At 36.8% G+C, this 25,360-nt stretch overlaps 1 protein-coding gene and 1 non-coding gene across 2 annotated transcripts in view; one reads left to right on the top strand and one right to left on the bottom strand.

The window, feature by feature from the left end:
- Positions 1 to 9,501: 9,501 nt before the first annotated feature.
- The window catches only part of STT3B (STT3 oligosaccharyltransferase complex catalytic subunit B), a 106,010-nt gene continuing 90,151 nt past the window's right edge, over positions 9,502 to 25,360 (bottom strand). The window contains exons 9-16 of the mRNA XM_019422852.2: positions 23,958 to 24,112; positions 21,367 to 21,578; positions 19,542 to 19,729; positions 18,953 to 19,124; positions 17,911 to 18,084; positions 15,912 to 16,025; positions 13,449 to 13,661; positions 9,502 to 11,133 (exon numbers count right to left, since the gene is read on the bottom strand). Coding sequence (XP_019278397.1) covers positions 11,053 to 11,133; positions 13,449 to 13,661; positions 15,912 to 16,025; positions 17,911 to 18,084; positions 18,953 to 19,124; positions 19,542 to 19,729; positions 21,367 to 21,578; positions 23,958 to 24,112 — 1,309 coding nt within the window. The 3' untranslated portion in view covers positions 9,502 to 11,052. The remainder of the gene's footprint in view (positions 11,134 to 13,448; positions 13,662 to 15,911; positions 16,026 to 17,910; positions 18,085 to 18,952; positions 19,125 to 19,541; positions 19,730 to 21,366; positions 21,579 to 23,957; positions 24,113 to 25,360) is intronic.
- On the top strand, positions 20,525 to 20,629 carry LOC128777459 (U6 spliceosomal RNA). Its single transcript, XR_008422719.1, has one exon. It is a non-coding gene; the product is annotated as a U6 spliceosomal RNA (small nuclear RNA).

The raw sequence follows: 25,360 nt of genomic DNA, 5'->3' as shown, positions 1-25,360 counted from the left end.
AATTACATATTATATGTATATCCATTAACATGGATTTATAATTATTTTTATGCATTTTAAATCCTTTAGAAGAGAACCAAAATTGTAATACTGGTTTTCATATTGTGTTTACCTGTGTATTTTGGTATAGGTTTGAGTTATTAAAGCCTTCTGTCTCTACTTAAAAGACTTCATTTCTTGGAGGGCAAATGTAGTGGTAATGGAGTCCATCAGCTTTTGTTATGTGGAAATCTTGTAATTTCTTCATTTTTGAAGGACAGTGTTGACAATGTTTCTTGGTTTACTTTCATTCAGCACTACTGCTTCTGACCTCCTAAGCTTCTGCTAAAAATCCACTGTTAATCCAGTCGCTTTTATGTTACAAATCACTGTTCTCTTGCTACTTTCAAAATGCTCTTTTTGCTTTCAACAGTTTGATTATAATGTGTCTTTTGGTGTGGTCTGTGGGTTCCTTTGGGTTAACATACTTGGGAGTTCACTGAGCTGCTTGAATTTGTACCTTCATCTCTCTCCTCAAATTTGGGACGTTTTCTGCCACTATTTCTTTTTTTTTTTTTTTTTTTAATTTTTTTTTTTTTAACGTTTTATTATTTATTTTTGAGACAGAGAGACAGAGCATGAATGGGGGAGGGGCAGAGAGAGAGGGAGACACAGAATCGGAAGCAGGCTCCAGGCTCCGAGCCATCAGCCCAGAGCCCGACGCGGGGCTCGAACTCACAGACCGTGAGATCGTGACCTGAGCCGAAGTCGGACGCTTAACCGACTGAGCCACCCAGGCGCCCCTGCCACTATTTCTTAAATCTTGGTGCAGCTCTCTTTTGCTTCTGGGGTTCCCACGAGGGAAGCTTCATCCTTTTAATGGCGGCCCATACGCGCTTTTCAGATTTCCAAAATATTTTGTTCTCCTGAGACCAAATAACTTGAGTTGACTGGTTTTCCTGATTCGTCTCTTGAAGTATTGTTAAGCCCGAGGCAACTTTTCATTTTTCAGCCACAGAATTTGATTTTTTCTAAAAAGATAATTCCTTAGTTGATACTACTTTTGTTCATGTTTTCAGTTTAGTATTTTAGCATACTGATGACAGTTTGAAGCGTTTAATACGTCTAATGCCCGTTTGTTAAATAAAGGAGGTTTCTTGCCACGTTATTTTCTTCCTTTGAATAGGTAGGCCATGTTTTTCTGTTTCTTTATATGCTTTGTGCTCTTTTTCTGAAAATGAGGCATCTGGAAAAATAACCGTCTCTTCCAGCCTTTCCATGCTGGCCCTGTGCCAGGGAGACCTTCACTAACTTGCAGTGTCCGAGCTCTCCAGTCTTCTCTGGGCACGTCTCCCCCGCGGCTGTGTACTGTTTTTTATCCCCACTTCAGACGCGACTTTTATATGTCTTAGTTTTCTAGTTTTCTCCCTGCTTCTCAGGACCTTACGTGTTCTCATTCCTGTATCCATAATTTCTTGCCCCATCATCATCGGGTCTGTGGCATCCCTGCGGCTTTTATGAGCAGTGCCTTCCTCTTTCTGCAGCTTTCCCCAGCCTTTGATCTACGTTATACCACTTTTCCCTGAGCCAAGTTAGAAGAAAAGGAGACCGGTTCTTTAGGCAGCTGTAGACACACTGGAATGTTGCAAATAAGCTCTGCCCTGTTCCCTATTTGAGAGGGATCACTGGGAGCTGGAAGCTTTCTCCTCACCATGCCACACTGTGGAGGGGTTCGAGAAAGGGTGAATAAAAACATCAGGAAACTTTGCAAGTGACCTTGTCTTGACTGGGCATTTGTTCAGTTGCTGTACCAGTGCCTATTTTCTGGAAGCCCTATCAAGTTTTTTGTTGCCATGTAGGAATGAGGGCCTGGAGCTTCCTAGTCTGCAACCTTGTTCTCATTTTCTTTGTACATGGTATGTAACACAATCACCATGCAAAAATCAAATGTATGGTGTAATGAATTATTTTAAAGCAGTCGGGCTTAACAATCCAATGCAAGAAACAGAACATGATCATCACTCCAGAACCACTCTACTTACCCATCTAATCAAAGCACCCATATTGTCCCCCACCACTTCCACAAAGGTGACCATTCCAACTTTGTGGGTAATCACATCCTGCATTGCCTTTGAGCTTTAACACTATACGTTCCTAAATACTATGTATTAGTTTTAACTGTGTATAAATGAAATATTATGTAATCCTTTTAAAGAATAAAGTCTTCTGGGGTGCCTGGGTGGCTAAGTAGGTTGTATCTGACTTCAGCTAAGGTCATGATCTCACGGTTCACCCACATCGAGCTTTGCACTCACAGTGCAGAGTTGCTTCAGGTTCTTTGGTCTCTCAATCTCTGCCCCTCCCCTGCTCACATGCTCTCTTGAACATTAAAAAAATTTCAAGACTAAAGTCTTTTAAAATCATTGTTTTTAAGATACTATTCTTTATAAATGTAGTTCACTCTTTTCCGTTGTATGCTATTCCATTACATGAACATACCACTATTGATTTAAACTGTTTTTGACAGAGTTAGGAGAATTACCGGGACTTGGGGAATGTGTATCTTCAGAGTGGTTTTTAACAGTTTTAAGCTCCTACCAGCACAGAGGACACTGTTTTTATACATCCTAACAGTGATTTTACACACTTTAGCTAACCTGATAGTACATTCCTTTTCATATATTGCCATTTGGATTTCTTCTAGTCTTGAGAATTAGTCAAATTCTTTTGTTACTTACATATTCTAGCTATGTCCACTGCAGGTTAGGTGATGAAACATAACTCATTTGCCCCAAATACCCAGTATGTTCTTGTGGTCCCAGGGTAAATAAATAAAGCCCACTGAAGTGTAGGACTCACATTACCTGATTTCAAGACTTACTGAAAAGTTACTCAAGACAGTGTGGTACTGCTGTGAGGCTAAACACAAATCAACAGGACAGAATAAAGAATTCAGAAGTAGACTGACACATTTTTGGTCAGTTTTCTACAAAAGTGCCAAATAACTGGGAGAAATAAGTCTTTTGTAAAACAAATGGTGTAGACTCAAGTGAATAAAAAAAAGAACTCCTACCTCAGGTCATATGCAAAATGTAACAGATGACAGACCTAAAAGTTAATTCTATCTAGCTGAAAGATAAGAAATGGAAGGTAGGCTTGCCTTCTACAATGTTTGCTAGTGTAGTTATTTTGTCAATAGGGCCATAAGAACATCTTAAAAATATGCATTTCCTTCTGTAGGATACAGACCTGAGCTCTGACCCATGCTAATCTAATTCTGTCAAAGAACAGATGATGTTTTATCTGTCCAGCTTGTTTGAATGATTAAGGTAGTGTGCTGAGGTTATAAGAGAATGCACTGTTATCATAGTCACTCTGGTTCCAATTGATCTCCAGCTTTCACTGAAGCCAGTTTCAAAGAAGCAGACACTTGATAGTCTAATCAACATTCCTCCAGGTTCTTCTTAAGATTTAAAAATAGTTTTCCAAGAAAATTCCCTAATTTTCTAAGTAAATAAAATATTTCTGCTTGTCACAGTGGTGGATTAGAAGTTTGAGCCAATTCCCTGGGTAAGGCCAAGTAGAAAAACTAGACAAGAAATAACACCTACTTTAAGACTTCATAGAACCAAGATGGTATCATCAGCTCTAGAAGATGGAAATCCTGAGCGAGAATCTTGGTATTTAGGGCATTTTCACCTGGAAATTTGGAGACCAAACAGCAATTTCAGTAAGTTTGTAGAACTAGGAGGATAAATGTGGATATTGAATCTGCATGGGTGGAATCCTTGAAGAGTTTCAGTCTAGGAATAATGAGCTGGCCCTACCCAGGGGTAGCAGGCTAGCTTTGTGTATCATCCCTTAAATTGGATCAAGGTGATTCTGGCTTGCTAGTTTCCTAGGCAGCTAGAAGAAACAAAATCCTCTACAGAAAGGAAAAGTTCCTATGCCTGAACTTCCTCATACAATTTCTTACATATGTCTAGAACACATAACCCCTGCACATTAGGAAATTAAGATCACATGAACAACTGGCAGGGAAAAAATCCCATACACAAGAGAAACAAGACCCACAGAGCTCATAGACAGTGGATTTATTAGTGATAGCTGAAAAGAACTATGGCACTACAGGAGTTTGAAAATGTCAATGGGTCAGCTGTAAACCATAAAAAGAAATATAACAGATGGGATAAATTCTAGAATTGAAAAATTAAGTGAAATGAAATCAATGAACGAGTTTAGCATCAGATTATAGCCATAAGTGAGGAGAGAATGTAAGGAGAAAATACACAGAATGGAGAAGCAAGAGGAGAGTGTGAGCCACATAAAGAGGGTTTGAGTCTCAGAAGGTGAATAAAGAGAATGGAGGAGAAGCAATATTTAAAGAGGTGACTGAGAACTTAAAAAATATTTTTGTGAGAGAGAGACGGCACATAAGTGGGGGAGGGGCAGAGAGAGATGGAGACAGAATCTGAAGCAGGCCCCAGGCTCTGAGCTGCCAGAGGGGCTCGAACTCACAAGCTGTGAGCTCATGACCTGAGCTGAAGTCAGAGGCTCAACTGACTGGGCCAGTCAAGCACCCCACAGAACTTTAAAAGTAGCTGCTGAAAACCAACAAGGTCAGCCAATCCAAACTAGGATACATTAGGATGAAAAAGACACATGATGCAAACATCTTAAGAAAGCTGATACAACACTATTATTAATCAGACAAAATAGGCTTTTAACAAGAAGTGTTACTGGAAATGTGATCTTTGCAAAAAACTGAAGGTTCAATATACCAGTAAAAGTTCCAGTTGTATTTAACATCTAGTAATATGGGTTCAAAACAAAAAATTGACAGTTCGATGACTATTAGGCAAATCTGTTAGTAGCCTACAATTTAAAAAAATGTTTTCACTTATTTAAGGGGGGGGGGGGGGGCGGGGCAGAGAGAGAGGGAGACAGAATCCCAATCAGGATCTGCACTGTTGGGGCAGAGCTCAATGTGGGGCTTGAACCCAAGGACTGTGAGATCATGACCTGAGCTGAAACCAAGGAGTCGGACGCTTAGCCAACTGAGCCACCCAGGTGCCCCAAAAGCCTACAATTTTAACACGTCATCCTCAGCAAATAAGTTTCAGATATATGTACACACACACACACACACACACACACACACACACACACACGTTGACCATATGTTGGACTACAGAGCAAATTTCAACCACTTTCAAAGGGTTAAAGTCAGAGTATCTCACTACAATGTAATTAAGGTAGAAACTGATAATAAAAGGATAATAGCAAATTACATTTGAACATCAAGAAATGTATATCTAACCCATTGTTCAAAGAAAGTGCAACGGAAATTATACATTAAACTGAATGACAGTTCAAATCAAAACTTGTGAGAATGGAACTTGAGCTATATTTGGAGTAAATGTATCCCTATATTAGGAATTAAATTTCTATATTAGGAAAAGAAATCAACACATTAAAAGAACACCTCCTGTCCAAGGAAAGAGAAAAAAAAAATGACACAAATTAATGAAATAAACATACTGTAGAAAATGTCAGCAAAGCCATAAATCAGTCTCTTTGAAAGGGGGAAAAAAAAAAGTTAACAAAATTGACTGAAAACTGCTGAAGAAAATGAGCAAGGTAATGAGGGAGAGAAGAGACAGACACCCATTAAGGATACAAGACAAAAAAAGAAAATCAATGTTAGGAACATTAAAAAAAAAGTGATATGAGCAACAGTTTTACATTAATCTATTTGAAAATTTAGATGAAATGGGCAAATTCCTTGTGAACCACAACTGGACAAAACGGACTTAAGGAAGTATAACACCAAATATTGCTAGGTCCGTAAAATAAATCCGTAATTAAAAACCTTTGCACAAAGCAAAGTCTAGGCCCAAATGGTTTTACCAGCAAATTCCATCAAACACTGTTCATTATTTCAAGCATGTAAATCTAGTTTAACACTGAGCAAAAAGTCTCTAATTCACTATATTAAAAGAATAAAGGAGAAAAATCAGAATCATCACAGTAAATGAAGAAAAATAAATCCACTTGATAAAATTCATTCATGGTAAAAACTCAGCAAGCATGTGGAGAGGAGTATCAATAGCTTCCCATGTGAGACTGGGGGAAAGACATCAATGTTACCTTTTCTATGCAGTACTGTACTGGATATCCTAACCAGTGCAGAATAAGAAAATATGTAACCACCAGAAAGGGAGAGAGAAAACTGCCATTATTCCTCAACTATGACAGCACATTTATAATAATACATTTAACGGGTTGTTGAGTATAGTTTCAACATAAAAAACCAAATTTTTTATATGCTGACAACTGAAAAAGTTTTCTGACATCAAAAATATACATTGTAATAAACTTACAAAATATACAAGGCCTTGTATTTAAAACTTATGTAAAACAGAAATTAAAGATGACCCAGACCTAAATAAATAGCCCATGTTCATAGAACAATGCAGTATTTTAAAGGTGTCTATTTTCTCCAAATTATTCTACAGTTGCAATGCCCAATCAAAAGCCTGACAAGGTTTCTTTTTCTTTCCTTTCCTTCCTTCCTTCCCTTCCCCTCCCTCCCTCCCTTCCTTCATTTATTTTTTGTTTTTGGTGTTACTTAACAACCTGGTTCCAAAATTTATATAAAAAAGCAAAAGGCCATAAACAGCTAAGAGAAGATTAAAGAACAAGGTTGAGAAGGGAGGGGGACTTGCTTTACTGTATATCTTAATGATCTTAAGGCTACATTAAGACAACAAACAAAGAAAGGTTAAGAACTCTAATATAACGTAGAGTCCGGAAACAGACTCAAATGGACACCTGACTTACTGCACAGGAGTAATGCAGAGGTGTAGGAAAAGGATGTTTTCCCCCAATAAATGGTAGAAAACTAGGTGTACGTATGCAAAACAAAAAGCATCTCAAAACAATCCACACTGTACGTGACAAATGAATTCCAGACAGACTACAAAGCTAAATATAAAACAAACTTTCTGGAAAAGAACACAAGAGACTATCTCAGAAGATTTTGTAAACAGGGCATAGAAAGCTACAGGCACCCAAAAGACTGAAAAATAAGACTACGTTAAAATAATGAATTCCTAGGTGGTCTGCAACACAAATGAAGGGTCTATATACAAGATATATAAAGAACTACTACTAATACTACATGAGAAGAAAAACCAAGAGAAAAACGGACTAGAACCAAAACCTACATAAAAAGATTTCCAAATGGCCAACCTCCTCCTGCAAAGGCAAATTAAAATGAGAAACCGTTATTCATCCACCAGAAAGGGATAATTAAAAAGACTGACGGATTAGGATGTAAGAATTACAAGAATTTTCATATCCTCTTTAGCAATTCTACTTCATTAGGTAAATACTCACCAAATATGTATGTATGGAAGGTCTAAGAAAGATGTAAAAGGATATTCCTATAGCATTATTTGTAATCTCCTTAAATTGGCAACAACATAAATACCCACCAATAAGATGTGAGGTGGTGTGAAGGTAAAGGCACGGACACACACACAAGACTATTTTGTCAATGAAAGCAATGCAGTTGCATGCATGCAACATTCTGGATAAATTTCATACCAACTGAGGAAAAGACGAATATATTAAAAAAAAAAAATGATTCCATCTACATTGTTCAAACTGTAGGTGCAGTTTGAGAAATACTTAAGTATTAGAACCAGAAATCAGTAATTACCGTGAAAGCTAGGAGAGTGTTTACCTTTTGGAGGCTAAGTGGGACAGGCCAGTGTCTGGCTAAGGGCATGAGGAAACTTCTGCTCTGGAGTTCTGGCATCTTTCTGTTCTCTTGACCTGGGTTGTAGTTACAGAGTTGCTTGTTCTGTGGTAATTCACTAAAGGATACAGTTTCGTGTTCTTCTCTGTTACATTTCACCATTACAAAAAAATTTACTTTACAAGAAACTTTGACGATTTCTTTAGGGACGCTCTGTCTCCGTTTCCTACCATGTCAATTGCAGGCTACTGTTGAGCTCTCCATTTATCCACTACTCCACCTACCTTAATTGAGGATTACACGCCGCAAGGTGGATGTCTGACAAAACCCACATCAAGAAGCAGCAGTTCCAGCAAGATGAAGACAATTCTGGAGAGTGGTTGCACAACAATGTACTCAAAGTACTGAACTGTACATTTAAAAATGTACAGATGTAAGATGGTAAATTTAGTTAAGTTTTTTTTTTGCCACAAATAAACAAAAAAAGGCATCTTTCATCTTATGGTCCTGTAAGATGAGAAAGCACTAATGCTCTGGAAGATGCTTTTATACTCTCTGGTCCTCTGGCCTCTGGCTCATGGCTTAGGGACTCAAATGAAGTAAAACTACAAATGCACACTTGGGTAGGTAATAATGTTATGTCTGAAAACTGAATTTTTATCTTTGGATTTGCTGCCCCACTGCCTTATTTATAACCAAAAGCACTCAGCTTTGTTCGATTCTAAAATGTGGAACAAACACTGTTTTATGGCCTAAAACTTCAAGGCTATGATCTTTAATACCTCCCTCTGTGATATCTGGTGTTAGCGATCACACATGAATTCAGAGATCTAAAGACTGTTTTGAGCCAATTATCGAATATTCCAATGTATTTAAACTACTATAATTTCACTTAGTGCTGTAATAAAACCACAAATGGGGTTACAATATGGTGTTTTACTGAACCACTGAGCCAAAATGGTGTTCCCTAAAAGTGAGACGGGTAGAAGATCATCATTCTTGCTCTTACTGAGAAAATTCTACAACGAAGACTGTGTAAGTAAGATCTAGACTCCTTTAAATGGAGATGAAGTTCCTACTTGGCTAGGTATGTTCCCCCCTTCACTCGTAAAAAGTCAAAATCTGATTTGAATTCTGAAGCAGAAAGAAGGAAAAATAAAATAGTAGGTCTAGACCCAACTAATCTAGGACTTTTTTTCTACAACGCCTTCCCCCCGCCATCTGTGGGGGAATACGTTCCAAGACCCCCCAGTGGATGCCTAACCATGCGGACAGTACCCGACCCTCTAGAATTGTTTTCTCCTACACATACATACCTATAATGAAGTTTAGTTTACAAATTAGGCACAGCGACTATCAATAAAATTATAAATTACGTAATAAAAATTTATGTGAATGTGGTCTCTCTCTCTCTCTCCCCCTCTCAAAACGTCTTATTGTACCGTACTCACCCTTCTTGTGCTGATGTGAGAGAATAAAATACCTACGTGAGATGAAGTGAGGTGAATGACGCAGGTATTGTGAGGCATGTTAGGCTACTAGTGACCTTCTGAAGACGCATCATAAGGAGGATCATCTGCTTCTGGATCACAGTTGGCCTCGGGACACAAACTGAGGAAAGCAAAACCACAAACAAGGAGGGAGGACTACTGTACGCATATTCTCTGAAACCTTTGTAAAAGTTGAACAAGGAAGGAATTATATGTTCGGAACTCTGTAACTCCTTTCAAAAAGAAAATTTTTGTAAAAGACAACACTTAACACAAAATTTGAATTAACTTTATTTCCCCTACAGTCAACAACTTCTCTGCATTGAATTTTAAAGCAACAAAGTAAAATAAAATCCCCCAAATGACAAGGTATCAGAAATCCAGATTTAGTTACACTTTGTGAAAATGTTCAGCCATTTTATTGGTCTGTAAAAGAACCATCATCTGGGTCAAAAATGAATTCTATAAATCAAAGTATATTCTACACTTTGGAAAAGAAAATCAGCAGTAACATTCTCACTGAATATTGTAAATTACACTTTTCTTCATAAAAGGTACATACTATTCTGCACTTTTCCACCAAAAGCAGTGGTAAGTTATGCTTGTTTATATAAAAAAAAGTTATATCCTGTGGCAGGAAAAACCCTTTCTCTTTCACTTTTACTAAACAACTGGAGAAAATTTTCAAGTCTATATAAAGTTGCCTATAAGCTGGAAAATGAACATATTCAATCTCCATTTATACTTTAGTGCATTTTTTGACAATTGTCACATTTTTAATAAAAGTAAGAAAATGCATATAGCATTAAAGAGTGTTTCATCAAATGCTTCAGGAATTAAAAAAAAAAAAAAACATGGAGCAGAAGATAAAATCATCGTGAAAGGTGAAACTATTAGAAAATAAGAGAAATACAGGCAAAGTTTACAAATCCTTTGTCATTTTGAAGAGTCACAGAAAAGGAACTCTGGATACCTGTCCACTTTAAGGGTTTTTTTCCCCCTTAATCTTTTGCATGTAAACATAGTGCTCATCTCAGTGATACCAAACCCGATCCAGGTAGGAAACCTCCTGTGCGGTTGCCATGCCTTCCGAAGGATATAAATCTAGCCCTTGAATGAACAATGCATGAGATCTGCTCTGTAAGTACCTGGTGAAAACAACTGCTAACAGCAGCAATAATGTGTCAACATAAAAAACTATTTGCATCAATTAGTTACTCAGAGGTCCATCTTTGAAACAGCAGCTTCTTAGAGCAAATAGTAAGCAACAGAAAATGTACATTTGATGAAACATTCTTTGCACTGGAGAAACATGAAAATAAATATAGCTCAAGGAAGTATAATTACTTTTCTAATACCTCTTTCTCAGACCTGTACTAGTTTACTGGTTCAAGAGAATCACATCACATTTTGTCATTTGTATTTTACATATTGCTATTTGGGTAATTCAGAGAAAATGTAGGTCTCGTAAAAAATAAAAACATTGACAAGTATGCATGTGCCAGGGACCAAATTAGAGGGTTCTTTGGTGCAATTAGTCCAAATTCTCAGATTTGAAGGATAATATGTACCAATAAAAAAAACCTGCTGTTAGACATTTACAGCAGTGCTCTGTCTTGCTTCACATTACAAATAGAAAACAGCTGTTCTCAATAAGCCAATTTTAGTTTTTAAATCAGGCATCGCCAGAAAATTTTGTACATTAATCTGGACCAGTGATGGTTCTGTACCCTCTGTTGTGAAACATGACATGAGCTAAAGGCAAAGACCGGTTCTCACAAGGACAACTGCTTCAAGTTAGGAACCCGAACAGTGCATTTAAACAGTCTTCTTAGATAGTTTCTTGCCTTTCTTAAAAACTAGTTTATTTTTAATGTAGCCACGCTTCCTTTTCGTAGTCTAAAAAAGAAAAGAGAACATGTGGTATTAGTGCAGGTTTCTCCCAGAATAATATATACACACATGGTTGACAGCACTGTGACAAAGACTGTCTTAATAAGCCCTTAAGAGTTCTTCTCTTGGCTGCCTCCTTGAACAATCGATGAACACTAATAACAGTTCTATGCTAAGGATGCAGAGAGATCCAAGAGAAGTTGGACTAGGTTCCTAGCTTTCAGATGAAAGCACCACCCAGAACATTCCTCAAATGCACAGCATACATTCCTCACCACCAGGTAAATGAGCCCCTCCCTCTCCTCTCAACACACCAAATGCCTAGCTGTAAGAATTACTCACATTTCCAGGCATGACAGAATATAACACTAGACTAAGGCATCAGGAAATGTTAATGCTACTCCTGGTGTAGCCTCCAAGAATTAGCTGTGTGTCAGAAATCAAATTAACTTAGTTTTGGTATGTGTAAAATGAGAGTGATTGTACCCATCTACAAAGATGAAAGAGAAATAGAATTACTTGGCACATCCTCCCAATTCAGGCGGAAAAATAATTTAAAAAGTGAAAACCAAACACCAAGGGGAAAAAAAAGCTCTAACACTCCTTGAGTTTCACAGATCTTTAAAAAATAACGTTTTTCTAAACGCCTCAGGATCCCACTAAAATACTTTCAGCAGATGTTTTCTGGTGTAAGAAACAAATCGTTACACAAACGTGGTGGTAGAACTTATTGCAAAAAATTTAGAAGATAAATCATGAAGACACATGGGTCTCCACTCTGACATATCCACTGATACTGAAAAAAAGTGCTAATTTTTTCAAACAAGTAATTTAAAGCACTGGGTTAGAAGAGGCTGGAGACTTAAGAGAGGAAAGCAAATATTCCTCTAGCGCAGTATAAAACAGAACATAAAGCCATGGCAACCCAAAATTCAAAATCCACGTTGTTGGCTACTAGAATATATGTTTTGGGCACACAAGGCAGACAATGTTTATTGATCCATTCATTTGCTGATTTGGGGGAAATGATGGGAAGAGAAGGAAGGTCAGATTCAGAAAACCCACTATCATCAGCTACACAGCAATTTCAGTGGCCTTGTTTCTCAGAAAGGGTAGGCCTTCACTGGGCTTAGAGGTCTCGGGAGTAACTGCCTTGAGACGAGCACCATTTGCTTTGACTTCTGCACTGATGTGACTCACCAGTTTCTCCTGCCACATGACTATAGAAAACCAGATCACTTGTCATGTGATGTACAAAAAGACTGTTGAGTGAATGTGGTATGACTGACACATTGCATGTCAGCTCCACATTTAAATATATCGGTCTAGATATAGTTACCTATATCTGACAGAAAGTACTAATTTAAAAAGCTCTTATTTATATACCATACAGCTAATATTCAGCACTTTCATAGCACACACTGAAATAACCGACTCTGAATACATTTTAAGTAATGCAAAGGGAAAGACAACTGTTTTAATGATTTAAAAAAAAATTCTGAACAATGTAAACTGAACCTAAGCATCTTTCAAGACTTACGACTGAAATGTGTCCAATAATTACTATTATAAGCGTAGTCCCTTAAAATGCAACCTTAATATTTTACTTGACCGGCTCATTATTTCCCATCTCCCATAGAGAGCAACCTATGTAAATAGTCGTTTTTAGTGCCTTTTAGAGCTAAGATCAGATCTATTTGGCTTAAGTGAGCAATAATGACCTTCAATAAAATACTTCATATCTTACTAAATATTGCTTACAAAGGGACTATAATAGTCTCATCATCGTAATTCCGGTCTACAATTTTGTCATGATCATCACATTTAAAAATAATTGTCTTAAGAGAAATGATTTTTTCAAAAATTCAGCACTTGACCAATTCAAACTTAGTTTTTAGTCAATGAACAACAACGTATGAAGAATGGAACATGAAAATGCAATATAAATTAGCTTTGACCAAAAGATAAACCAATTGCAACTGTACTTGGGTATTTGGCATTTTTACTTTCATAAAAGCTTAGAAAGTGATGGCCACAGACCTATCTTACTTTCAAATAAGTCTTACTAACTGGAATCACCCAAACTAAAAGCCAGAATGCCTCTGGAAAACCTCACCTCAGTTTACTAATAACCACTATGCTATCCAAAAGAGGCTGCTGCTTGAGATATCTCAAGTGCTCAGTTTGAAAGGAACGGCCTTAGGAGGCTAGCTTGATACTTACTTTGTAGATAAGCCATAGTCTACAGAGATCTAGCAAATTAAACTTTACCAGGAATTTTTAGTAATTGTTTTTCAGTAATGACTTCCCTCGGCACCCACCTTCTTTGACAAATACTTCTGTTTTGGGAAAATGTTGGTGACTCGAGGTTTGTGGTCTAGTGTCTCCCTGTTATCAGGTGCTTTCACTTTATATATCCTCACAAGCCAGTGTTCTGATGTAAAGGCTTCCTCCAAATGTTTGAATTTAATGTCCTTGTTTCCAATCTCAGCATTACGTGTTCGATCAAAACCTGGGGGTGTACGAAAATCCAGCTGCAAAAGTGACATTAGTATGGGATGTTAACCATATTAGAAAACATTCAGATGTAAATGTTCTAATGAGTGAAACTCTCTCCCTTTAAACTAGGAAACCAGAATCAGAGTAGTATCTTGTAACATTTCTCATATGTTGCTAACTAGATAGGAAGAACTCAGGAAGAGAGAAATTAAATACAGCAGAATTAGAATTGCACTGCACCCTTAGAGTAGATGAGCAGCCTGCGGGCATTAAAAAACCCAAAACAGCCAAATGAGATCCATCAAAGCCCTTTTTATAGGTTTACAGAGAAACACACAGAAGGGACTTCTTTTGTTTCAGGGCCTTGCACGAGTCGATTCTCTCAGCCTGCAAGTTCTTCATTCAGCTCTTCTGCTAGGCTGATTCCTTTCTATCATTTGGTCTCAGCCCAACACCATCTATTCAGGGAAATATTTTCTTGAAATTGGTGGTTGAGAAGTCTCCTCCATTATTTCCTTATCTTTTACTCTACTAGCATTCACTGCTAAAATGTTTGATTTATTTTTAAAGTTACCTGTGTCCTCCACCAGGATGTAAGCTGCATGATGACTTTATCTTATTCAGAGGGTGGCTTTATCTCCCCAGTGTTATTTGTTAAATAAATGCACAAGTAAGCAGCGATACTACATCCAGAAAGTGGGAACTATAAAGGAAGTTAGAAAAGCCAAACCACGGGAGGATTTATGAGGAATGAAAAGAGGAAAAAATGGGGGGAGGGGAGAAGATTTTAAGAAATTCTCAGACTAAGTTTATGTTCACACAGAGCATGCGCAAATTCAACTTTAAAACAAAACAAACTCTAATAAGGGAATAACTTGTTCTTGCAGATCTACACGATAGAAAAGTTATCCTCCTATCTTAAGCACTTACTCTTCTTGACTATGGAACGCATCAGAACGAGCACATGGTAGAAACATGGCTTAAAACTGCTAATAATTTAAAGGACAGCCCCCAAAAACGAAAGAAAAGTCCTTTAGTGCTATCCTTAATGACCAGAGAAACTAATCTTTGACCCATTTTCTAAAGGAGCCAGTTATCATGACTTAAGTGGTTCGTTCTTATGTGAGTGTAGAGACCAAGCAGTTGCCTTCGATAAAAAAAAATCAAAACATAAACAAAGCCCTAAATCCAGTAGTAAAACTGTCTATTTTCTCAAAGCCACCTACAGAATATAGAGAATATCCTCACTGGTGCTGTGTAATAGCCCTGTATGCAGACGGCAGCTACACTGGTGGGTGTAACAACTAAACTTGTGGAATCACTACGTTGTACCCCTGAAACGAACGTTAACACTGTGTTGCCAACTGTACTTCAAAAACAAAAAAACAACCAGGAGAATGGAAAAACAAAAGCCACCTATAGAATAATTCTAATAATTCTAATAATTATCTTGACTCCTGGTATTTGGATAAAGTTCGACAAGCAATTTTTCCTCTGCCTTCTAGCATCAGCTTATCAGAAAGCAATATGAAATTGGGCAGTATTCACTGAAATCTCAGTATGAAGATGTAACTTGGCATTGCAGTCATGCAATCTAAGAGCTAGAAAAGACCTCAGAAATCAAGTCATCAGTCCAACTCCCATTATACAGACGAGGAAAAAAATGAGTCCAGGGAATGTGACTTGTCCAGCCAGAGCGGAATCTGAAACTGAGGTACTATGGCAGGAGGTCCAGTGTTTTCTTTTTGCCACCATGTTTCTTTGCACATTCACTCATTTTATGGACCCTTAAGCTTTTGTACCCACATCATTCTAATATCCTAGGAAACTCTCACCCAGATAGTCCCAACTAGCTATGATAACAGAACAGGGATAGAACTAGTATCTGAAGTGACTATGTAACTAAACTCTTTAATTTCAGGCTATTCCCCACCCAGCAGCAAAGTAACCTACTCAAGATCACACTGTTTCCTACCTAGAAGACTTCTCTGTAGAACAACGTCTTCCAAAGGCACGAGGTCAAAAGGTGAGATGGCAAGCAAAGGTGGGATCTGAGCCTAGTGTTAATATGTTGGAAAGAAATCTTTGTTCTAAAAAATTCTCTCCCTAACTTTCCATAGTTTCAGAAATCTAAATTTAAGGGGTGGGGAGACGGAATCTATAGATAAGCACATTTTTCTTCACAGCACAATTGTAACATTCATTATCCTGTTTTCTAGAGACAAACAAGACTACTTTAAAACTATTCCTTTGAAGAAGATTATGTAAGAACTGATATAACCAACCTGCATTTCTCCAAATCTGTAGTACGACATTTTATACATAAGACAATTCAACAACGTGGGGGATCCTGCTTTGTCTACACGGAATTCTCCTTGTGGGGTAAAATAGTCACTTTCCTAGAAGAAAGAAATTAAATTTCTGTCAGTTCAGTATAACAGATTCAAAGCTACCAGTTTCCCCCTTTATTTCCCCTTATAGAGGCAGCTTTTGAAATATCTTCAAAAAGCTGTATTTAGTTACATCTGAAAAAAACATGGTATTAGAAGATTAATTTATAAATTTAACATAACCTGGAAAAAACCTAAATGTCCACCAGTAGGGAAAAGGTTAAAGGAATCATGGTGCGCACACACAACAAAGCACACTGTGCAAATATGCAATAAAGGAATGGAGAAGGCTCTCCATATTCTAATATGGGAAGATCTCCAAGATACACTACGAAGTGAAAAAAGCAAAAACAAGATATGTATTTTGGTACTGCTTACCTGCTTGAATAAGAATCACAAGAAAATAATAAGTGATTACCATGGACTTTTGCTTTTCTTGGAGGAGGGGTTAAGTTTTTACTGTGTATCTCTTTATATTTTATTTTTTGAACAATGTGAATGTATTAACTATTCTCAAATTTCAAAAACACTAAATTTAAAAAGCATGGAAACTGGAGCTATCATATGTCACAATTTTAACACTGTTAAAAAGCAAATCCACATATGAAAATCATGTACCGGGAAAATTAAGATTAATACAATGAAGTAATGTTTTAAAATCATATTGAAGGGAAAACATCATAGCATTTACATTTGAACAGAAAATCGAACACTTTACTTTGTCCCTGTCATTTGACACACATACATACATTTTCCCGAAAGGTTCTTTTATTCTGGGTCACTGGTGAATCTTACTCTCATCTTTTGTCCCTTCATCATGTAAACCACAATGATGGGTGCCAATCCTCTATGAGCTCACAACTGAGAGGGAGATACAGCTTAAATCTACTAAAAGAACAGGCTGCATGTGATTTGATGATGAATAAATACCCAGATGCACCAGAGAAGGGCTTCTGGAAAGTGGACACAAATGTGGTGGGGAAAGTATTCAAGAAAGAGTATATAAGTACAGGTATAACATAAGTCAAAGAAAGAAACCACAAGGCAAATTTCATGGGCTAGAGTAGATTGAGAGATGGAAAAAAGTCGGCAGAGGGATAAGAGGCCAGCACAGGAAACTGAAGTATTAAGGGGTTTACATTCCCAGCTAAGGAGTTTGGATCTTATACCACTGCTTCATTACAGAGATTATTTCATACCAACCACTAGGCTGAGCTTCATCCACGTTACCACAAAATTTTCTTAAGGGCACCACAAATTAACTATTCCCGGTCTCCCCATCAGTGATAATCTTAGGCTACCTTAATCAGCATTATAACACCAGAACCGAGAATGAGACCTAGCGCTTCAAGCATGTAATGCTGACTGGCCAAAAATAAGCTGTCTATAGCACCAAGCTGACAGTGCAGGGTTTTTGTTGCAACTCATGTCTCTCTGATTTCAAGGCCCTTAATCTACTGAAGGCTTTTAAGCTGGAAAGTGACATGATCAATGTCATGTTAGATAGGGAGACGAAGCAAGATTAAGGCAAAGACAGCAATTTCAAGGTTACCATCCTATTTCAGGTTTACAATCATAAGGGTTAGTATCAGAGTGGAAGCAATGGAAGTGGAAAAAAGGGGCAGAAGTGAGAGGCTGTGACAGAGTAAAAAGCAAGAGTTTTAAGAAAGGACTGTTTTGTAGGGGAGAATAGAAGTACCAGGGGTGAATTTCAAAAGTTTTAAACCTGGAAAAATGCTCATAGTACATTTTTAATAAATAGTAAAGTAAGAGTGAGGGACGAATTTGGGGCATAAGATGACAAAAACAAATATTATACAATTAGCATGATAAGAAAATTACTTGGGACACTGGAAGCTGTCTTTCACACATATGCAATGATCTAGTTTCTTACCCGAATGTCTTTTGGATGTTCCCCTTCAGCTATCCTAACCATCCAGAGAAACTTGTTGATGTCATCACCAGAATAGCCAATAACTCCTCCAAAAATAACCAAAACATAATCTACATCCAGACTCCTCATGATTTTGTAGGCTGCTGTTTCGTTTGAAGACATAGCTTTTCCTACCTATAGAATAAAAAATGAGAATGTATATATTTAGTCCCACAATACACTTAAAAATAAAAATGTACATTGGATGGAATGTACATTGATTTACATGGAATTCTTTTTAAAGAAATGATCTGCTATGAATTCAACAAATTTACCAAGATTTATAAGCACCTCACTTAACCAATTACAGCAGGAATGTCAAAATCTGAATACATGTTCTAATAGTTAAGTTTCATGAAATTAATATTTTAATATAAAAGCAGGCAAGCTTAATAGAAATACAGTTTCTCAGAAGTGCGAGGCCAGGGAGGACCAGAGATCTAGCTGGTACAAATATATCCTTCTCAGTCTACCGGATGTCCAATGATTAGCTACAATGCTAATACAAATAGAACTCACTTGGTTAACATCCATTATCTATTTAAAATCTTTAGAGAACCGAGAGGGGATTACCTTAATTTATGCAAATTACCTATTTGAATGGACATAACTTACATGCCCATAAAATGCAGTACCTTTGGCTTTACATCCTTGCAAATAATTCAGCCTACAATTCTGAATGAAACTTAGATAAATACCATTTCGTTTTCATTTTTTAAAAAATTTTTAAGTAGGCTCCATGCCCAGCGTGGGGCTTGACCTCATGACCCTGAGATCAAGAGTCGCTTGCTCTATAGACTGAGGCAGCCAGGCACCCCAAGTAAATACCATTCTTAAAAACAAAATATATAAGCATACCTGGAATTCGCTTTGTTCAATAAATGTGTGAAGAGTTATTTTGAGAATTCAGGAAAGAATACTTTTACCCACATTCTCTACTTAATCACAAGTGAAGCCTGACTGCTAAGGATTTGGAATTTTTGATCTTTTATCAAATTCTTACCAGTGCTATGTGGCTGTTATTCCAGGTGTTGTTATCCACCAAAGTAGTTCTATTAGCCATTCCAGCTATCTGATAGCCATAATCCCACCAAGACATCACTCGGGCATGTTCATCTGTATTTTGCCTTAGCCAAAAATAAGCTTCTCTAAAATCATCTAAGATATTCCTCGTGCTGAAAAGAATCACAATATTCTTGTAAATAAGATCTTAAATGCGAAGAGGGTAATCTAAAATCTTGAGGCGCTGAACCATTAAACAATCTCATATTTTAAAAGCCTCAACAAGAGGACGGGAAATGGCCATGAAGAGCTAGATATGCACACAAATCACCTGGCTATCTTAAAAAAAAAGAGCAGATTCTGGTTTAGTAGGGGCCTGGTACTCTGTAAGTCTAAGTACCCAAGTGAAGCAGAAGCTGGGGTGGAAGGGTGTACGGGGCTGCAGGGGGGGCGGGGGTGGGGTTTGAAAGAAAAACGTGGTAGATTCAAATGCAGAGCCTCACAAACATCATTCTATCTTTTGAGACAGAAAAAAAAAAAAAAAAAAAGAGTAGGTGTAAAATCCTTTTGTAGCCAAGTTACTTTCTTACCCATCATGATTATAAGAGGCAAGGACCACACTGGGACTGGAGTAGGCATTGCTTGTGACCCAAGTACAGTGGACTGCAAACATCATCAATAGCATCAGCATCAACATGGTGACAATGCTTTTTATATTAGGACCTAATCCCTCTTCAGTTTTTTCTTGTTCAGTTACATGTTTCCTCACTTTACCTGCCTGAAGATAGAAAATACTGGTTAGATTAGTTCATCATTTGCCTTGCTTCATTAAAACACTCAGGGAAAATGTTGGGAGAATGTTAAACCAATTTAATTCTTTGAGAACGAAAATGTACAATCCTCAGGTATTCTTGTGTGGGTGATGCAAGGTTTTCTAAAAATTATCAAGGTAAATTCTAAAGTTAAATGTGAATGAGAAGGCTACCCATTCCTGAAGCTGATTACAGGGCAAAATATCTCCAGTAAGAAGCTTTCAAATCCAGGTGCCCTTCTGTTTTACTTAAATACAAATGAAACGAAACGGAACGAAACGAAACGAAACAAAACAAAACAAAACAAAACAAAAGAGATAACCAAAAGGCCTCATTCTGGCAACCTTTTCTTAGAAAATGTGAATTTCTTGCCCTGAAAATGACAATGTCCACTTACAATTCAGATCTACAGGACTTCAGTATAAGACAAGCCTGCATTATCAGAATCCATCTTCTAATTACCAAAACCCCAAAATAACAGACTTATGAAGATTACATTTTTGAAAACAACCAAAAAATCCCACCCAAAACTGAAAGAACAGACTCATACGTTCTCAACTGCAAGGCTAGTTAAGAAAACACAAAACCACCACCACAAAAGAATGTGCTTTATTAACACAAATCTGTATGAGTTATAATTGGACTTATAATAATGAAAAGAAGACTTTTAAAGTTAATATTTACACGAGGAAGTTTCACTGGTTATTGGTATTTAAAAACCTAGTTAATATTCAAACAGTCAAGTTTAATATGTCATCCAAGTGCTTGCTTCGGCAGCACATGTACTAAAACTGGAACAACACGGAGAAGATTAGTATAACTCCTGTGCGAATGACACGCATATTCCTGAAGCATTCCGTATTTTTTCATGAAAGGTTCTTTCCCTCCACCCTCGTGAAAATAAGTAACAACTTGGGATAAAAAACAAAAAAACAAAAAAAACCCAAAAACAGTCATCCAAAGCAAGTGCTCTAATTCTTACAAGTCTTTTCTATTCCTGAATCAAATATACTCCTGCTGTTATGTGAGAGGTTAAAAGTGAATTACATCGTATTGGCCAACCGCTTGTTGCTAACAAACTAGAGGCTTTCTTCCCTTTATTTTACTTTTCAATCAACCAAATATTTATAAGTTTACACTGAATAATCCTGCTGTTATGTGAGAGGTTAAAAGTGAATTACATCGTATTGGCCAACCGCTTGTTGCTAACAAACTAGAGGCTTTCTTCCCTTTATTTTACTTTTCAATCAACCAAATATTTATAAGTTTACACTGAATAAGGATCTGAAGGAGAAGCACTTGTGCACATAGTTTCAGAAATGCAAAATTTTATGTAACTAAATAGAGCACAAGGTTTTTCCTCTTAAAAGTGGAGGAGTTTTAGAGAAAACCTGACAATAAGAAATGAGAATTCCTTCTGTGATTGCATCATATATTCTTCAAGCTAAAAGACCAAACAGGATTCAAATTCTGAGGCAAACAGTCAAGACCAACTAGAAATGTCACAGGCCGTCTAAATCCTTTTTCTTAATATGTATAGTTTTTACCATGGTAGAAAATATAAAATACTTAAAAATTTTAAAGGCCTTACTTAGATTCCCACCTTATCATACAAATTTCCTGGGTTTCTTTTATCATCCTCATCACTGCTGTCTTCCACAGGTGGGTTTTCCCTTTTCATGTCATCCCCCAAATAGTGCTCAAAAACATTTGAGAAGGCAATTGCAGATAGCATACAGACGACCGGAGTCAAAGTCAACATCAGCCGCACCATCACTCCAGCAAAATAGACAGCACTGATTGCATACAGAGCAACTGCAAAGACAAGTTCTCTTATGACACTTCAGAAGATGCTCACAGGAACCTCAACTCAATATTTAATGCTACCAAAGCTAAAAATAAGCCAAAGTTAAAAAGAGACAAACATCTCATAAAAGAGCTAATTGTTTTTAAACTGATTAATACTGACTGACTGTTTCAATAGTCATATTTAGAAATTGTAAATCAAATGGACTAAACATTACATATCAACAGTTTTAGGCAAATGTATCATGATTTAAATTTAATTATGGGAAAGAAGACAATTCATTATTCGTCAATAGCATCACATATTAGGAAATCCACAGCTGACAGATGAAAACATATTGGGTGAATTATATTATTAGGCTCAATAAGTTTACAGAAGCAAATAGTCAATGAAAAGCCAGTACAAGTATCTGGTATACAGCCTGCTTTAAAGTAAGAATAGGATGAGGGGCCTGGGTGGCTCAGTTGGTTAAGCATCTGACTTCAGCCCAGGTCATGATCCTGTTGTGATCTCAAGCCCTGCTTCAGGTGAGCTCTACTTCTCTCTCTTTCTCTCTCTCTCTCCCCCTCATGGGATCTCTTTGCCCCTCTCATTTTTGGCCTCTCACACACACACACACACACACACACACACACACACACACAAAAAAAAAAAAGAATGGGATGAGAATATAACTTATTAACCAAAGGAGGAACTTGTAAAGTTACTGTCAAGAGATTTAAGAACTCGTATCTCATTTGAAACTAATTTTTTGACTAAAAAATAGATTCATTATACCATATCCTTAAATGTATAGCTCAATGAATTTTTACATACCCACACATCTATGTAATTACCACCAATACCAAAATATAGGACTCCTGTATATATCTCCCTCAGAAGGAACCCTCATGCCTCTTCCCACTTCATAGCTGCTATCGCACCTCCCCCCCCACCCCAAAAAGGGTAATCACTATTTGGATTTGGACTTCTAAAACATCAATTCAGATTTTATTCTTAAAAACTTCTTAAAAATGAAATTATATAAAAAAAGTTCTCTTCTGTATTGTTTATTTACCCACGCTATTCTTTTGTTTTTGTTTTGAGAGAAAGAGAGTGCGCACGAAGGTGGGGGGATGGAAGGGGGGAGAGGGAGAGAAAGAGAGGAAAAGAGAGAGAGAGAATGAACTGAATGAATCTTAAGCAGGCTCTACGCCCAGCGCAAAGCCCAATGGGGGACTGGATCCCATGACCTTGGGATCATGACCTGAGCCGAAATCAAGAGTTGGTTGTTCAACTGATTGAACTGCCTATCAGGTGTCTCTACCCATGCTATTCTTTGATTAATTGCGTGTTATACTACATTGTACAAACAAGTAAGAATTTATTAATCTATTCTACTGCTGATAATCTTTGGAATGTTTCTAATTAGGGGCTACTATGGATAAAGTTGCTATGTACATTCTTAAACATGTCCTTTGTTGGCCATAGCACTCACTCCTCTTGGGTATGTATATACCTGGGATTGGGATTGCTGAGTAATGAGGTGGGCAAATGTTTAAGCTAAATCCTTCTTAATGACGGGATATTAATACGGCCTTATCCAGAGTCCACTGATCTATATAAACAGGGCAAGAAGGAATACCATCCTTCGTTATATAACTTGCACAAGTGCTATTTTTCTCTCCTGACTTTACTCTGGAAGAGTAACTTGAGTGTCACTCATGGTTCATGTATCATACTTGTACAGGTTCAAGTCCTGGTACTACAAATTATTTGCTTGTGTGACCCTGTGCATGTTAAAAACCTTTTTAAAGTTTCACGTTTTAACATGTGCAAAACAGCCACAATATACTTCTTGCGATGACTGAATCCTGTAAAGGTCTCTGGTATCTGCTTATTTTCCCTACTTATATTTCAAATGTCATTAAAATAGTTTGTATTACTGTCTTTTTTAGTTGGAAATATATACAAATCTATCAGTGAAGAGGCTGTTTACTTAAAGATGAAATTTTACATCTTTTTACACTGAAATTCGAGCAATGGATGCCCCTGCAAACTTCTTCCTATGTAATCAGATCTAATATAGAAAATAAAGACTATATTGTCAACAAAGTTATAATTTCCAATTTTCAGCCATGGTCTATAAATAACATTACTCTCTCAGAAAACATCATCAATTGAATGAAAAATTTATATCCTAGTTCTCAATTAACACAGTTAATGAGTATATACATAATGCAAATTCACAGAATTTTTCTTGGCTAAACACTTACACAAGATAAGAGAAGAAATTTATCTAGAATATGAATAGCCCCAGCAAAGAGGAATAAAACTTTAAAGTGATAATCTCAATAAAGAAAAGAAACAATTGTTCCAAATCAAAGTATTGATTAAAAATCTCTTACCAAATACTCTTTCATCGTTGATATTTTTAATGCAGAACCATAGGCCTGCTGGGAAGGTACACACAAGAATATGTAGATCAAAGAAGAAAGACACCCAAGTCGTAGGTTGATGTTCAGACACTGATGCAATAATTGGAATGTGTATTTTTGCATACCTGGTATTTAAAAAGTTAATATTGTTTAAAATTAAAATAGGAAGGAGTTCCTTTTAGATGAAGAAATTTCCTTTGACTGTAAATATGGTTCCTATTCCCCACCCGTTCTTGCTTAAAAGTATGTTCCAATGTAACCTGCTAACTGGAAATAAATCTAGTCTACATGGGTAAAACTAAAAACCAATATGCCACCCCTAATACTGGAAGAGTTCTCTAAAACCAGTTATAAAAGTGTTGGTTCTGACTTTTAATACAAAAATCTTTGCTCAAATAGGAATTTCCTGCAGTTTTGCCTACCATCTCCTACGTTTGTACCAGCAAGTTTCATTCTTTTGGACTTATTACTAGCAGAAATACCTTATCCATTAAGGTACCATATTGCCATAATATGTTTCCTAACAAAATGATGCAAATGTAGGTGAGGGAAACGAAGAGGACAAATTACTCCTGAAATACCCTGAGATCCCAAAATAGTCAAATAAATTACTTACAAAAATTTGACCTTGTAATTTGACCTATTCAGAGTAACTGTCTACAACCAGGGATTTCCCCCAAACTTTCTGGTGATCCACGATCTCTTGAAATATGTGTCTAAATGTCAGCTTCAGTCATTTATAAGTAATTTGCTTACACTTTTAATTAGACCTGGGCATGAACCCTTTTGGTATCACATCAAAGGGCAGGCCCAGTCAATAAATTTTTTATTAATAGATTTATTAGGCCACATAGGGAATAACAAAGAAGACAGAAAAGTGGAAAGAGGAAACAAAGATAAATTACCATCAGCAGCATATTCTCTTATCCTTAGGAAAACATTTGAGAGACAGGTTTTATTGAACTAGATGTCTAACTTAAAACCAAAATTTTTATTAATTCATTTTATAATAGCACTCTTCAAAAATGCAAAAAGTATCCTCAAGTGTATTCGATAGATTAAAACTATCAAGGAATTTAGGATAACGTGGTATTAGGAAAAACTTAAATTCTTCCTTTGTATCTATGGCATATAGGCTTATAACATAGCACCTTAAGAGTTAAAAATTAAATATTATTAGAAGATGGAAACAATATAATGGTTAAAAACAAAAATCAATCATTAAAAGGGCACAAATGTTACCCTAAATGTTCTGACAAACAAAACTAAAATAAGGAGTTGACTCTGTAGAAAAGAAATGCATGACTTACATGTATCATACTAAAGGTGTATTCTAAACAGGAATTTCAAACAAAGATAAATTACAAGGGAGT

This window comes from Panthera pardus, unplaced genomic scaffold, assembly GCF_024362965.1.
Source record: "Panthera pardus isolate Hobbes unplaced genomic scaffold, ASM2436296v1 HiC_scaffold_16, whole genome shotgun sequence".
Lineage (NCBI taxonomy): Eukaryota > Metazoa > Chordata > Mammalia > Carnivora > Felidae > Panthera > Panthera pardus.
This window is presented reverse-complemented; position numbering and strand designations above follow the sequence as displayed.